At 55.3% G+C, this 16,069-nt stretch overlaps 2 protein-coding genes and 1 long non-coding RNA gene across 5 annotated transcripts in view; 1 reads left to right on the top strand and 2 right to left on the bottom strand.

Annotated features, from left to right (window-relative positions):
- The window catches only part of LPIN2 (lipin 2), a 77,255-nt gene extending 73,506 nt beyond the window's left edge, over window positions 1-3,749 (top strand). For all 3 annotated transcript variants that reach the window (XM_043889722.1, XM_043889721.1, XM_043889720.1), the window contains exons 19-20: window positions 312-415; window positions 752-3,749. In XM_043889722.1, coding sequence (XP_043745657.1) covers window positions 312-415; window positions 752-896 — 249 coding nt within the window. In that variant the 3' untranslated portion in view covers window positions 897-3,749. The remainder of the gene's footprint in view (window positions 1-311; window positions 416-751) is intronic.
- Window positions 3,750-6,064: 2,315 nt separating this feature from the next.
- EMILIN2 (elastin microfibril interfacer 2) overlaps window positions 6,065-16,069 on the bottom strand; it is a 57,003-nt gene continuing 46,998 nt past the window's right edge. Inside the window, exons 5-8 of the mRNA XM_043889719.1 lie at window positions 9,545-9,922; window positions 8,257-8,289; window positions 7,866-7,994; window positions 6,065-7,074 (exon numbers count right to left, since the gene is read on the bottom strand). Coding sequence (XP_043745654.1) covers window positions 6,737-7,074; window positions 7,866-7,994; window positions 8,257-8,289; window positions 9,545-9,922 — 878 coding nt within the window. The 3' untranslated portion in view covers window positions 6,065-6,736. The remainder of the gene's footprint in view (window positions 7,075-7,865; window positions 7,995-8,256; window positions 8,290-9,544; window positions 9,923-16,069) is intronic.
- On the bottom strand, window positions 8,947-9,237 carry LOC122685055. The gene is made up of 3 exons (XR_006338236.1): window positions 9,224-9,237; window positions 9,183-9,189; window positions 8,947-9,075 (listed from the first exon to the last, which is right to left on the bottom strand). It is a non-coding gene; the product is annotated as an uncharacterized LOC122685055 (long non-coding RNA).

Raw genomic sequence — 16,069 nt, 5'->3', positions numbered from 1 at the left:
GCCTTAGATCCGCCCCCCAGATCCATGGCTTGAGCACTGCCTCTCCCCCAACCCCCAGCCACGAATGCTTCCCCTCTCCTACTCTGGGGCCTGGAGTCTCCTTGGCACCCACGTTCTCTGGCTCCCCAAGCACTCCCTGCAGTGTGCGTTGGCCTCCCTCTTTAGGCAGTGTCTGTCTAAAGCTCAGCCTGGGTGGCGGCTGCCCCAACTCCACGTGTTCTCCATACGCCGCTTCCTGTGATGCAGTGCTTCTGGCTCACAGGGGGCCCGAGAACAACTCAGTAACCACCCTGCTCTGTTTCCTGCGGCAGGACGTCTATGCTTACAGACAAGTGGGTGTCCCAGACTGCAGGATCTTCACCGTGAACCCCAAGGGCGAGCTGATACAAGAAAGGACCAAAGGAAACAAGTCCTCGTAAGTGCGTTCCCACTTCTAAGCCCTGGCGCCGTGCAGCCAGGGGCCAGGTGTCAGAGCCGTGCCTGCCCTTGGAAGCCTCCGCTCTGCCAGGCTGTGTCCACCCCTTCTGCCGGAGCATGCTTCCCTCTGCTGGGGCATCCCCCACCTCTGCCGGACTGTGCCCCCCCTGCAGCCGCTGTTGGGGCTGGCTGGGGAGCCTAGACTCTGAGGAGGGAGGTGGACCCTGGGAAGGAGGGCGCCGGTCTGGGACCCTTCCTTTCTGGCTTCACGGCCTGCCATCTCATGCTCTCAGGTCCGGTGCTGAGGCACAGTATGTGTCCTCCCCGCTCCCAGGTACCACAGGCTGAGCGAGCTCGTGGAACACGTGTTCCCACTTCTCAACAAGGAACAGAATTCCGCCTTCCCATGCCCGGAGTTCAGCTCCTTCTGCTACTGGCGAGAGCCGATCCCCGAGGTGGACCTGGAGGACCTGGTCTGAGGCGGCACCCCTGGCGGGGGGCTGGATCGCGGCCCCCACAGCAGGGGAGGTGACCGGCCTTCTGCTGGACAGAGGATGCGGGGACCCTCCCGGCCACAGGTGTGGGACGGCGTGCTGCCCACCGGGCGCCGGCAGGAATGGGCTGGGGAGCTGCCGGGGCCAGACGCACCCCCCCGTGCTTTCCCGGACCCGGGGCTGCCGTGTGGTGCCGGCAGCCGGCACAGCAAGGGGCTCAGGCCGGAGGCCCGGGCTCCAGTCACCGGCCTGGCCTCCCACATGCTCTGTGTCGAGTTGCGTGCTGGGTGCTCCTTTAATTGCATAATTTAAGAAGAAAAGAGAAGCTAAGAGTGGACCAAATGTTGCACAAAGTAAAGTGTTCTAATTTCCACTGGGCAGTTGAGAGTGTTTCTCTCTCTGAGAGGAGGGCTTGCTTGTAGGGAATCAGGGTCCAGTTATTGATGATGTCTGAACCGCCCGCTCACTTCTCCCACGGGCTCCTCCCTCCATCTCCTACTCCACGGAAGAAGGATGCTGGCTCTGGCGCCTGGGGCTTCAGGGGAAGGAAGGACCATCGCCTCCTCACCCTGACCGTTCCTCGGCAGGGACTTGAACTGTTGTGTCTTGGACCCACCGGAAGGCACGGGTCTTGCAGGATGTGTGATGTCGTGAGAGTGGTCCTGGCAGCAGGAGTCGGTTAGCCAGCAGGGAAACTGAGTTCTCAGGGAGGCCTAGAGATGCAGACATGTGCTTGTGCCAGGCCCCGGGAAGGGGTCTGTTGCCCCTCCCCCTGCCTGCAACTGAGCAAGCCACTCAGGAAGGGCCCCATCCACACGCCCCTCCAGGGCTGTGAGCACGAGCCTGCAGAGATGAGCTGGTGCGGACAGCCCCCTCGGGCTTAAAATCAAGAGAACTGTTAGAGAGGAGGCCCTTGGGACCAGTGGTGACCTCATGCAGTCCCGCGTTGGGTGAGAAAGCAGTGAGCAGGTTCCAGAGTCGGGGGAGAGGGGGGTGATAGTGAAATACTGCAGAGCGGTGCTCCCCCCTCCCCCCACCGTGGTTTCGGGTCCGCCTCTTGCTTTCCCTGCTGGTTTTGGGGGCACTCCTCTTTTCAGTTTGCTCCACCACGGTACTGTTCATCTCGAGCTGGAGAAGTGGGGGTGGCTGCTCTCCAGAGTGGAGGGTTGAAGGTCCCGGACTCCACTGAGCCATGTTGGAGGCAGAGCCCGGAAGCCGTGTTCCCAGAGAAACCAGACATGCTTCCCCCAGGGCAAACCTTCCCACCGCAAACGGTTCAAGGATGCATCGTTTAAAGACCCATTCACGGACAGCAGGTCAGGAAGCTGGGTTGTGTTCATCGTGTGAGGTTCTGCCTCGTCAGTGACATCCTGGTCGCCCGTGACTCCTTCATCTCATGGCTGCTGGGGGCGGCCTGACCCTGTGCTGGGTGCAGGCCCTTCCCTGGAGCCGCATAGGCTTGTGTGCGCGTGTGCGGTATGGAAAAGCTTGACACATACCTTTCTGTCATCCTTCATTGGTTGTCCTTTAAAGAGTCTCTCAGGAGACAGCTTCTCCTTGATGAGCTCTCCTCTCGGGATGGGGGCATCTTAGAGGGTCATGACTGGGAACCTGCACTGGGGCGGCCGACCCCTCTGCCCAGTGTCCGTCAGTGCTAGAGTGTCATCCTGTCCCTGCACATTGATCGGCGGGTGTCACCGGTCCGCTGGGTACACAAGCTGATCAGCCTGAGTGTTCCTTCTCATTTAAAGGAGCCCCTCTTGCTGAACGTAGATGACGACGATTGCTTGAGTGTCACAAAAGTATTGTTTGTGCTGAAAATCCATTGCCATTTGGTACAAATGACATTTGTTCTTTCTGTGAAAGAGAGATGCCCTCGGTGTGTTTGTACACAGACCTCAGGAGGAGAGCTGAGGAGGAGCAGTGGCCGCTCGCTGCCCTCGGGGGCGGGCGACATCTCAAGGAGCCGCCTCTGGGTCACTCTCTCCGCCAGTGGAATGGCCGTGGCCCCTTCCCTCTTTCCGTCCCTCCCGACTGCATCCCATCCAACTGTACACCTGCCTCGGTGTCTGCGCGGAAGCTCATGTGGCTGTGGTGTCCACATCTGCGTCTCTGCGGGGCTCAGGAAGCATGCTTAAGGGCCCAGAGCGGGCAGGCTTGGCCCTGCGTGTGAGGACCACATCTGCTGTGCTGTAAGACATCACCTAGTTTTCAGCTGGAAAAAGGAAAAAACTTCCTAGCACGATGTGAGATAAAAGCTGCTGACAATCCAGGAGTGATAGCCACCCACCGGAGCCAGAAGTGTTCGTACCCCCGACTGCACATGGCCCTGCAGATGGAGTGTGTTCTCAGAGGTACCGGCCAGACCCAAAGGAACAGGCCAAGAGCAGACTTGAGTTGTCTGCAGTTTGGTGAAAACAGACTCTCCCAGGGGATTTTGTCATCTTTTCAAGTGTCATCAATAGTTAACTCTGGGAAGCCTTGTTTTCCTGCTTTAGAGAATGCTGGGTATAATGAAACCGGTGAAAAACTGAGTTTTGGTTTAAAGTAAGTGCTCTTTCCAGGTGAAAACTTTTTTGGGTTTGTTTTAAAGGTAAGAAAAGGAAGAGGAAGGGGAAATGTTGCTCTTTTATTTTAATCATTACATTCGGTCTATGATGACATTTGATTATTAGACACAGCAGTGCCACTAATACGTTTCTTGAGTTGTCAGAAATTGTCAACATCATTACTTTATGGCAAAGATAACTGTCTGAAGATAAATGGCTCATATTTTGGTGCAGTGTTTGATGTTCAAAACAAAATGTTACAACAATAAACAAACGTGAACTCAACGCATCTTGACTTTTTCCTTCAGGGGATATTTAAATTGTCTTCTCTAAACTTTTGCCAGAGGTTGCTAATTTCCATAAATTAGCATTTCGATCTCTGCTGACACTTAAGTTTGTGTATAGAAAGGGCTTCTTTTTGGTGCTTGTTTTTATAAAACCTGACTCCAGAAGTGAGGCTCCACCCACAGGAACTAACCTCCCTTGCTTTGTAGGTTCTGCCAGGGAGCCATCCAGTTGTGCCTATGTAATTTCTGGGGGTCACCCCCTGGTGTCCTCCCGACTGCACCCCCCACCCCTCAGCCCTGCTCAGGGTGCTGGCCGCCCCGCCTTGCATTAAAGCCCTTCCTCTGGGTGAATAGCACTTAACCCTCCTGATGTTTTCATCAGCTGTCAGGAGGCTCAGAGTGATCTGAGTCAAAAACCACACCCCACGTATTTAATCCCCTCGGGTGGCTGAGCCCACGCTGAACCCACCAACTCCCTCAAGCACGCGCCTCCATGTGGGGACGGCACCCATCTTCTCTGCTTGTTTTTGTGATGGAATGGCTGGGCGGGGAGTCGGGGCTGCGGCGCTGTGGAGTGCCCTTCCAGCAAAGGAGGGAAGCGCTCAGACAGGTTCACATCAGGAAAAGACTCCCTCCTGTGGCTGCCCTCACCGCTGCCTGGTGGCCGAGACTGGGGCGAGGCGAGCGGGAGTGAGAAGTGAGTCTGCGTGTGCAGCTACAAGCGTGTGTCTGGTCACAACTATACTTCTTCCCTTTCAAACTGCACAGTGTGAAAAACAGTTCAAAAGAGAACAGGCTCACTGAGAAAGACGAATGTGCTAACGTGGGAGTAACTTCACATTGCATTCCGCGCCAATTTTCAGTCTTTATTGCTGGTTTTGTTTGTTTCTCATCATTTAAATGGGGCCGTTTGCTGACAGGACTGACACATCCCAGTCCTGTCACTGCTTATCTCAAGGTGCACCCTGACCTTTTTCTCAGCAACCCCATCATTTCAGAAGTTGTAACCTCGTGCCTGATTGAGTCCAGGGCCCTGGTCCACATGTCTCGCTCCCAGGCTCTCAGTGCCGGGCCACTGACTTCCAGAGAGAGCGGTTCCGAGCCACTCAGCCTGAGTTCAGCCCAGCCTGCTCCTCTCCATATAAAAGGACAGCCGCTCCCTTCTCGAGACGCTGACTCCTGGTGAACCTCTTTCCTCCTCCTCGAGTCAGTGCAGGACCTGCTCTGAGCTGTCTACACTGCGTGTCGTGGACACAGCTGAAACTCACAGAGACGAATCATAAGGCCCCGCCGAGGAGGACACCATACTCGCCTCTCTAGCACCATCCATGGAGCGAGGCAGGTCAGTCTCCGCCTTCCGTCTGGTTCCCATTGAGCATTTGTCCTGCTTGGCCCAGGGTAAGGCCTGTGAAGGGGGTGTGAGGGGAGAGGGCAGACCCATGTGCCAACTGGGGTTTCCTGAAAACACTCCACAGTCGTGGGGTTTTTCCCATGAGTCATATCTAGGAAGCCACAGCTGCTGACAGCCAGTTCCCCAGCTGTAGAAGCAGGGTGAGCATGCACCCCACCCCTGAGCCCCAGATGGAGGGTCCTGAACTTTAAAATGTGAAAACAGCAGGCCTTCTGTCCTGCTGGGGGGAAAACAGCTAGCCTGCCCCTAGCTGGGGGGAAGGGGTGAGGAGGAAGGCTCCCCCCATCTCAAGGACCCAGTGGCCACCCTGTGATCTCACTTGGGAGCAGTCCTGGAAAGGGCATTTTTATAGCATGAGAGCAACCTGGTGGCTTGATTTAGGCCGGGAGACTTGTTTCTATGGTCACATCTCTCCCTGGGACCTGCCTCCTGCAGTGGCACTCAGTTGGCCAGCAGGTTTTACCCACCTGACCAGTGAAAACCATGTGGAGCTAAGGGGGCTGGTGTGGCTGCTGGCAGAGGAGTGGGGGCCCGGGTTCCCTGGGAAGGTTCCTGCCCTTCCCAGACGGCCTCGGTGTGATCAGCTTCTGGTTCCCTGGGAGCACGAGGTCTCTTAGAGCTGCGCGGCAAGCAGTCACGTTAGCTTGGACAGCTGCTGCTTAAGTGCGACGTTCAGCCTTCCCTGGAGGAGCGCCCCCCTTTCCGCCATGGGGGACTCTGACCTCCAGGCACATCCGGTCTGTCTTTATAAGCCGCCCACAACCCCGCGGTGCACAGCCTGGATGCTGAGGGATGCCGGTTGCACAGTTGAGATCCATGTATTCAAGCTTCCTTCCTATAGCCGTTAAACTCGCTTACTCCACTTGTGCTTTTTAGCAGCAACCCTCAATCCACGAGGCACCAGCCTTACACTGGAAGTGTTTTATGTTTTTATTGCCACTCCCTGTCTTTGCACTTGAGTCGTACATGTCATTCAAGGAGCCCCAAAAAGCCACACGACAGTCTCTCCTGCATCATCCTCTCAGCCAGGCAAACGCTGCATGGGGGCGGGGGTGGGGAGGGGATGGCGAGACAAGCCTGGGACAGCCCACTGTCCACCCTGGGTCTGTGGTGGCCTGTGCCACTTCAGTGTTTCAACTCTCCTCCTGCCGGCAGGGTAAACAAAGACAGACGGCCGGCGATGGCTCTGCTCCAGTGAAGACAGATGCGGCGGGTACCAGCTTCTGCTGCCTGCCTCCTCTCAGCAGCAGCTCCTCCTTGTCCATCGGGAGGACGGGGTCTGTCAGGCAGCAGTCGGCGCCTCCGCGGTCAGCACCTGGTAGGCCCAGCCAGAGGCTGGGGGACATGGGGGAGGAGCCGGGAGCAGGCGGGGCGCCTCCGACTCTGGTCCAGCTGTCCAGTCGGAGTGACGGGAGCGGTGGCCACATTCACCTGTGGTTCCCCCCCGCCGCCGGCCACCTCTGTCTCGGGGGAGGGGCGGGGTGTCTGCAGAGAGCTTGCCCCGTGCCCCGGCTACACACACACTGAATATATTACAGCTTCCGAGCTCTCTCAGCCCCTTCCCGCTCCCCGGCTGCCTCAGAGGTGGGAAAGAAAAGGGTACAAGAAGACCCCGCTGAAGGTGGAGTACATCTCGTCAAAGTCCGTGTGGGCCAGCCGGCCCCCCGTGACCACGATGTTGACACCGTCCCCCGCCTTGAGGTGCACGATGAGGTGGAAGGCGCCCGGGCCCCCACAGGTGTGCGGGGCCCCCTGCGGCCGGTGGTACTCCAGGAACTCTCTCCGGTAGCCGGCCGTGTGCAGCTGGGCCACACTGGCATTGGCCACCGACAGGACGGCCTCCACGTACGCGTCCCTCTCGGGCGTGAGGGTGGCTGTGATCAGGTAGCGCCCGTCATACGGAGCCGTGAAGACCCCTGCGGGGAGGAAGGGGGACCTGAGTGCGGGGTACCCATCATGGCTTGTGCGCCGAGCGGGCGCTCAGCCTGGGTGACGGCAGACAGCTCACCCCCTCCCCACCAGAGGCAGGCCCACTGCGGGGGGATGAGATACGGCTGGAGCCCAGACCCCATGCTGGCGGGAGTGGCTACCTCCGAGGGCGCTGGGGAGGGGGCCCAAGTCTTCGACCTGCCCTGCGACGGCCAGGTCACTGAGCTCTTAATCGTACCATAGGGCCTCGGGGACAGACCGGGCCCTGCGCTCTGGGCACACGGCCTGCGTCTCTGCTCAGCGTCATCAGAACCCATTTACTATGACCCACGGCTCAGACTCTGGTTCTGGGTGTCTGGGCCAGGGGGAGCAAGGGTGCACAGAAAGCTGGCCATGAGCACACAGCAAAGCAGCTCTGATGCTAAAACCCGGGGCCTGGGTGGCAGCTCCCACCCCTGCCCAGAACCAGCTGCTTCCCCCCAGAGGCCACGCGGAGCCCCGGCTACCTCACGCGTGTGACCTGTGACTGCCCTGTCCGCTGGTGCCTGTGGGCGGGAGAACAGTGGGGACCAAGGGGCCCTGTCTCTCCTCTCGCAGGTGAGACACCCCGGGGGCAGCAGCCTGGCTCAAGGCTGGCCTCCCATTTGGGGGCTGGGGCTCATGTATCCCGTCCCGGCAGGGTAAGCGGGTTCTGGCTCAGAAAGGGGCAGCGGGAGGGCCGCCTTTTCCACCTCCGGCCGGGAGGCCCTCCGGAGCAGCCAAGCGCGGGCAGACTCACCGGTGCTGGGGTCGTACACGTCCCCGTCGTTCACCAGCACCTTGTTGAACAGGACCACGCCGGCGTCGCTGGGGAAGGGCTTCCGGGTGAGCCCCGCGGAGAAGGACACGAGAGACGGCGCCGGAGCCCCTGGGGGGACAGGATGCACTCGCGGTCAGGCCCAGCCCAGGCCTGTGTGCACTCCCAAGGGGCGGCCTCGGCCTCTCATTTCCCCTCAGGGTGGACACACCTGGGGCCCAACCTCGTCCTCGGAGGAGCAGGCGGCTGTGGGAGTGCCTGGGGCGCTGTGTGTCAGGTGGGGGCTTGGCGCGTGCATGATGTCTGGGGGTGGGGCGCCCAGGCCCCCCCATCCCGGCCTGCCCTCCCACCCCTGCTGTTCTGGCTGACGTACCTGGGGAGGCTGCAGGCGGTGACTTGGGGTAACCTGAAAAACAGACGCTCTGTCAGAACCCTTACCAGCCCCTCATTTCTGAGCCCCTGCTTTGCCCCTTGTTCCTCACACAAGAGTAGGAGGATGGACAGAGGTGCAAAGGAACACATCACGTGACAGAATATAAGCACCCATGATACATGCAACTAACAGAAGGGAAGCTGTCATTCCTGGAGAAGGCAGCACCCTGCCTAGGAGGAACCGCCCTGACTGCCCCACATGGCAGCCGCATTGCTTCCTGCAGGGGGGCGCTTCTAGCTATTGATGGGTGTAACTCTGAGGGTGGTACTATCCGCTGACAGCTGATGTGACTTCCCTCACCCAACGCCACGGGTTTACACGTCACAGCTCACAGCCTGTTTCCTCATGTGTCAGAATGTCAGCCATGGTGCTGGTCAAGGAGCTGTGTGTCTAGCACTACTTCAGGACAGAAACACAGTGAGTGTCCCTTGACCTCTCCTCTTCCTCTAACCTCCACCTCCGTCCTCCTCCAACATCCAACCTCCTCCAAAATCCAAACTCCTCCAGTCTCCTCCAGCCTCTTCCAACCTCCATTTTCCAACCTGAGCCATCCTCCAACTTCCTCCCTTGTCCAGCCTCCTTCATCCTCCTCCAGATTTCAGCCTCCGAACTCCAGCCTCCAATGTCTTTCAACTTCCTCCATCCTCGTCCAACTTCCTCCACCCTCCAACCTCCTTCCTCCATCCTTCTCCAGTCTCTTCCATCCTCCAACGTCCTCCAGTCTCCTCTAATGTCCTGCAGCCATCAGCCTCTTCCAGCCTCCTCCAACTTCTTCCATCTAACCTTCTCCAACTTCATCCTCCCAACCCTCCTGCAACCACCTCCAGCATCCAACTTCTATTCTCCAACCTCCTTCATCCTCTAACCTCCAGCCTGCATCCTCCTACCTCTTCCAACTTCCAACAACCTCCTCCAACTTCTGCCATCCTCCAGCCTCCAACAACACATCTAATGTTGGAGCCAGACCTTCCACCCTACCCACTTAGTGGTGTGCTCTCTTTTCTGCTGCCCAGGCTCCTGGGACATGTTTGGTTTGCCAAGTCCACTTCCTGCTGCGAGGATCAGTGAGCTGCCTGGATGGCACAAGTCATATAGCCCAGGGTGCAACTCTAAGTGTGATGTTCTGTGCCCAGGGCACTGCAGCAGCTTTGGACAGCTCAGTTCTGGACGCTGGACCCATGACCCACAGAGCCCCACAGCAGCCTCCCAGCGCCTGGGGTGCTCTTACCTGGAGCTCCTGCGTAGCCCTCGGCACTGGGGATTGGCCGCTGCCCAGTCTGGCCATCCACGCCCCGGGGCAGGCCCCGCCCTGACACCCGCATCCTGCCTGGGGGGCCGGCCTCTCCAGTCTCCATGATGACCCCCGTGGAGCCAGGCAAGAAGGGCAGCCCTGTCCAGCCAGGCCGCAGGGGTTGGGGTCGTCTCTTGGGCAGGATGGGCTTCTGTCCTGGGTCCCTCGGAGGCACAGGAGTGCTGGGTGGCGGCAGTGGGGTTAGCACTGGAGTGGATAGCTCTGTGGGGGCCTCTGCTGGGCTCGAGGGCTTTCTTGACTCTTCCTGGGCCTTCCCCCGGGGCAGAGGCTGAGGCGTTTCTGAGGGCTCCTCCGCTGAGCATTGGGGAAAGTAGAAAGAAATACAGAGTTAAAAACCACAGACTTGACTGCTCAACCACAGGCCCCTCTGTGAGACCCCGTGGGCATGGCTTCCTGGAAAGTGTGTGCTTGGGGGTCCCTGGGCCAAGTCCACTGGTAAACATAAGAGCAGCCACCACAGCGTGGGGACCCCTTGCCCCAGAGAGGAGGGTCTTCAGCCTCTCTTTGTACATGATTGTTGCTCTCCCCAAAATAACATGGTCCTTGGTTCCAGCAGCAAAAACTTCATAATGACCCCGCGACTGTACCTGCCTGCCACCACCGACCCCACTTCTGCGGACCTCACGTGACCCAGAGTGTCAGAGAGTGCGAGCTGCCTCTGTGGCAGGCACGGGGTCACCACAGCCTTAAGATCACCAGCTGGAGTTCTTCCACTGCAGGAGCCTCCTGTTCACACTCCCTGCCCTCTCGGGACAGTGCTGAGACACAGCCTGGAAACTGCACCCATTTCCTACTCTGAATACATTCCTGGAACTGCCCTTCCAGGAAGCCCTTCGTGCAGGCCTGCAACACATGTAAGAATAACCAGGACTGGCCTCGATACCCTCCTCAACAGCCAACCCCCACCTACCTCCTCCTCCTCCATCCGTAGGGTGCCTGCCATGGCCCAGGTTCCAAAGCTCCAAAGTTATGATCAAGTAAAATCAGTAACTGCATTGTACCCCCACCCCCACCCCAGTCTGGTTCTGTTTTTAAACTCACAAAGGTGATGGTGGCAGATGGAACACAGGTCCCTCTACCCACAGAGCTGGGTTGCTAGCCCACCTCCAGCCCCAAGGGGGGCTTCTCCTCAAGCAGCCTTTACATGAGAGGATGAAGCCCTCCAGAAAATGAGCTGAATGAACTGATCATCACTTTCTCAAGTGCCCCCAAGATGGTACAGAGCTAATACCACTCTAGATGTCTTGAAGATAAGTTAGTTCACACCATACAATGGGAAGGCATCAAAGCCTCAATTCTCAAACTGTGGCATGAAGAATTTCAGACATGGAAACACCACTAGCCACAGTGAAGGACAGGATGAGAAGGGAATAACCATCCAATAAAAAGGAACTCTGAAAAAACAGGTAATACAAGAAAATAAACATGTAGTTAAGACTCTTTACTGGCAAGGACGTCCACCCTTGAGCTTCTTCTGTCTGAAATAAACTGCTTCTTTGCATGCTCTCCCACATGTACTATGTTTCTTATAAACTCTGTGCCTACTCTACAAAATAGGCAGATAAACTCAGAGAGACAGAAGGCACTGCATCAAAGTACAAGAATAGATTGGTATTTAAGAGGCCTAACCAGAGAATAAGAATGTCCTTACTGATTAGAAATATGCTTGCCAAAAATCAGAAAATTCAACGAGTTGGTAGACAAAATCAAGGAGATCTTTTAGAAGGTAGACCAGGTAGATAAAATAATGGATAATAGGAGAGAAACTGTAGGAAAGTTAGATTCTTTCCAACCCAGAACTTTCTTGAAAAAAATAGAAAAACTGGGGCATAGAGAGGTGGTAAGGAGAGAATTAAATACACAATTCACCAGAATTGTAAAAGATCCCAGCTGGATTACTGAATAAAAGACGCAAACCAAGGCATATTCAGAACACTGAGGGTAAAGAGAAGATCCTACAGACTTGGGGGAGGGAAGTGACTTCAAATCAGAAGGACATCATCAGACTCAAGGGAAACCAGAAAGCAAAAGAACACCACCTTCAAATGTTGAAGGAATATCGTTAATCTTGAGTTCTATACTCAGCTAAAACATCTGCCAGTTGTGAAACTAGAATAAACCTGTTTTCAGCCGTGAAATATTTAAAGACCAGCAAAACTCTCGAGCACCCTTTCTTAAAAAGCTATTGGAAAATGTACTCCACTGAAAGTAAACCATTAAAAAAAAAATGTGGAGTAAAGAAAAGGGTGTAAGACGAGAGAAGTTCAAGAAACTTCTAGGATGGTAGTAAAAGAAGTTTCAGATTGAAAGCCTTAGAGCTTTCTCAAGTCTAGAGAGGAAGCAGTCCAGGCTGTGTTGGGAAGAGAGAACTCCCGGAGAGAGGTCATTAGATTAAAAAATGGAAGGGAATAAATGTATGATTAAAAAATGGAAAGGAATAAATGTATACTTACATTGATTCACATTGTTGTACAACAGAAACCAACAACATTGTAAAGCAATTATTCTCCAATTTGAAATTTTTTTAAAAATCTGCATAATTTGCCAAAAAAATTTAAAAATGAAACAAACAAATGATGATACTTTTTATGGTGTTGAGAGAGTTTCAGTGAGTGAGAAGAATCCCAAGACAGATACATAAAATCTAGCAAATAACACTCCCACTAATTCAGAGGAAAGCAACACAATCCTATTTGGCTATTATTGAGCTGTTTAGCTAATAGTATCAATACTGGCTTGATTTCTGTGGTATAACTACTGGGAGCTGGGAGGAGGGGGAGACGAGAGAGCCTTAGAGGCTAATTCTGCAGCTGATAAATAATGTCAAATACTGTATATAATATCCATATAGAGATATCTAAAGCTAATAAGTTGATTTAGAAATATGGAAGTAAACTTCGGGGGAGAAAACAGCTCAAGGAGTTGCACATGGCCACTTCTGGGATGAGAATGGTAACAGGGAGAAGGGGCAGGGGAGGTGGTTTCCATTGTAAATTTCTCAGAAATGTTTTATTTTTCTAAAACATAGAAAACACCAAGGGCCCGTCTCGTCTGCTTTCCCTCCAGTCCAAGCATGCTCAGGTCCCTCGTCCGTCTCCCCTCCTCCTAACGCTGTTCCTCGGATCACAAGTTGGCCTCCCTCCCCAGCGCAGGCTCCCACCTGAGCCCCAGGCCCACCTCCCTTCTCTGCTGGAGAAGCTCCTCCAACATCACTCCTCTCCTCTGCATTTCCTTCCGCCCCACTGGCTCCTTCCCTTCAGCCCAAGTTTGTGCATCTCCACCCATAATTGAAACACAAAACTGTCCCAGTCCTATAACCCTCAAAGAATTACAGTTCACAAAGCACCTAAAAAATAGCCAAGTACGAGCCCCTCGCACCTTTTTTGGCACCTATCCCCCACAAACCCTTCAAATCATCCCTCTTTCTCTGAAGCACCATCCGTCTCCCCGTCACTTTGTCTAGATGCCCGAGTCTTATTTCACTCTGCCCTCGATCTGGGCTAAGTCCGGCCTCTTCTCGTTTTGAATCATCCTCTGGGTCCTTCCTCCCCACCTTTCTCAGAGGCGAGTCCGTCCTAGTCCTCTTCCCCGCTCAGGAACCTCCAGCTGTCCTCCACTGCTCGTAAGATCCAGTCGAGTCGCCTCTGACAGCCATGTCCGCGCCACCTGTTCCATCGTCTCCTGCTGCCTTCAGTCCAGCCCCTGGGGCTGGGCTCTTCAGGAACCCTCGACGACACGCGCCCCTCCCCACAGTCCCGCTCCTCCTTGTGAAGCCCAGCAGCGCCTAACAATCCTGCCTCCCAATCACGGAGCTCTGAGGGCCTGTCTGGTTTTTACACCTCTCCTCACTTGCTGAATGATGAACACTTGCCGCTGCTGCTGCTGCTAAGTCGCTTCAGTCGTGTCCGACTCTGTGCGACCCCATAGACGGCAGCCCACCAGGCTCCTCCGTCCCTGGGACTCTCTGGGCAAGAACACTGGAGTGGGTTGCCATTTCCTTCTCCAATGCATGAAAGTGAAAAGTGAAAGTGAAGTCGCTCAGTCATGTCTGACTCCTAGCGACCCCACGGACTGCAGCCTACCAGGCTCCTCCGTCCATGAGATAGATCCTCCAGGCAAGAGTACTGGAGTGGGGTGCCATTGCCTTCTCCTGATGAACACTTGAGGACACGTTTTAATGATCTTTTGTCACCAGGGACTGGCACGTGACATTGAGACGTCTTGAGTATTTGGTGAAGGAAGAAAGCCTGGTACCCTGGGCCGCACCCTCACTCCCGCCAGCCAGTAGAGGAGGCGCCCAAACTTTGCCAATGATAATCGTCTTTCTAGGGTCTGTAAGGGCAATGCCAGTACCTAGAATCAGTGACAGTTCTCCCTCTTAACATCACCACTCCCTCAACACCCAGGCTTTTGATAGCAAGTGGAAGGCAGAGGGGAAAGAATGAACAAATAAACCGCTTGGGCCAAATATCCTGCACTGATCACCACGGGGAGTCTGTCCAGCACACTCTGCAGAAGGGGCGGCTCTGACACCCCTCACATCACAGCAGAGACGGCACGAGAGAGCCGCCCTGGATCCTGACTGCTCCCCAACCTTGGCCCCCAGCACATCACGTAGTGTCTCTAATGCACACATTTATTACACGCTTGAAACAAACTGGACAGCATCTTGCTCTGTCTGGGAAGATAACTCTGGCAGCCAGTGTCTTTTCGAGCTGCACACATGTTTCTAATCCAGTGACCATTTGAAAAGTTGAGTTCATAAGAACCAAGTGGGGCTGCCCATGTTTCACATGAGGAATGGTGATGCTTTTGTTCCACAACCTGCCTCCAGGTCTCCGTCCTGACGCCTCCGCAATGGCCTCGTGCAGCTGTCCACAGGCCGGGCCACAGCCTCCCCAAGGACGGAGCCTGTGGCAGTAGGAAAGGCCACTCCCACGCCGCTGGAGTTCTTACTAAAAGCCACTGTCACCTTTGCTAAGATGAAGACCTGCCTGAGGAAACTAACAGCAACCCCGCGGAGTCGTGGCACAGCGCAGAGCTGCGGGGATGTCAGAGTCTGTGTTGGCGGCGTGGCTGAGTCATCCGCCACTTGGGCTGAACCCTCCAAGTCTCCTGACAAGCAAGCAGAGTTTGGCTGATCAGATGAAATGATGGGTGCAGGGCCACATCCCTGACAGTGACGAGTCACTGTGCAAACGTCCAGCCAGTTCACCAGAAGCCCAGTGCGGGGAGGGGGTGGGGAGCTGCCTGGCATTGCGAGGGTATGTCTGCTGACCAAACGCAACTACAGGTCGGGGTGGTGGGACTGTTTCAAAGGTGGCAATCAAGACTTCTGACTTTATATCTTCGTTCTTTTGGTTGCATGGCTTGCAGGATGTTAAATTCCCCGACAAAGAATTGAACCTGGACCCTTGGCAGTGAAAGCATGGGATTCTAACCACAGGATTGCCAGGGAATTCCCAGGACTTCTGGCTTTAATAGAAACCCACCCACATTCTGACATACAGCAGGCTAAGTGGGAGGATGGTCACACCGCTTGGCAAAGCTCTGTGCCTGGGAAGGGCCCACGCCACCCTGATGAGAAATGCCAGGCTCAGTGCTGAGGGAGCAGGTCCCTGCGCTGACCAGGCACGGGGGGCACGAGGCAGGGGCCTCAAGGAGACACTCGCTGGTCTCCCTGCTGGAAGGTCAAGGGCGGAGAGGATGGGGAGGCATGTGAAGGAGCCTCAGGGCTGGGGAGATGATGCACAGAAACCCCCCGCAGCTCCCTTGACAGCAGGGCGGGGGAGACCACGGGTTCACAGGAACTGTCCTACTCTGAGCAAACAGCAGTGGAAATGCTGCTTTGCGCTTTGGCTGGAACGAAGAGAGAAAACACGCAAGCTGGTCCCGGGGGTGCTGTGATTCCATTACAGCAGTGATGGATAAAGATGATGTGGTGTATATATATATATATATATGTATATACACAATGAAATATTACTCAGCCATTAAAAAGAAATAAATATGGGACTTCTCTGGTAGTCCAGTGGCTAAGACTCCACACTCCCAATGCATGGGGCCTGGGTTCGATCCCTGGTCAGGGAACCAAATCCCACATGCCTCTACTAGCACCCAGGACAGCCAAATAAATAAAATTTTAGAAAAAGAATGAAGCAAAGCATTTGCAGCAACATGGATGGATCTAGAGACCATGACCTATCTAGGGCCCATACTGACCGTCCCTCCAGAGCACTGAGCTGCGCCGAGAAAGGAATCCCGCCCAGTGTGACCACACAGAGGCCTCTGGAATCAGGCTCCACAGGACAAACAGGCTGGCATTTCTGAAAGGCGCGACCTGGAGATCACTGCCACAGACACAGCTCCAGCCTCGCGTGTTTACATCAGCAGGGCAGCCCCCTTGGAACAGAGGTCACCCGTTATCAGTGACCCCAGAGA

The sequence above is a fragment of the Cervus elaphus genome, chromosome 27 (genome assembly GCF_910594005.1).
Source record: "Cervus elaphus chromosome 27, mCerEla1.1, whole genome shotgun sequence".
Lineage (NCBI taxonomy): Eukaryota > Metazoa > Chordata > Mammalia > Artiodactyla > Cervidae > Cervus > Cervus elaphus.
This window is presented reverse-complemented; position numbering and strand designations above follow the sequence as displayed.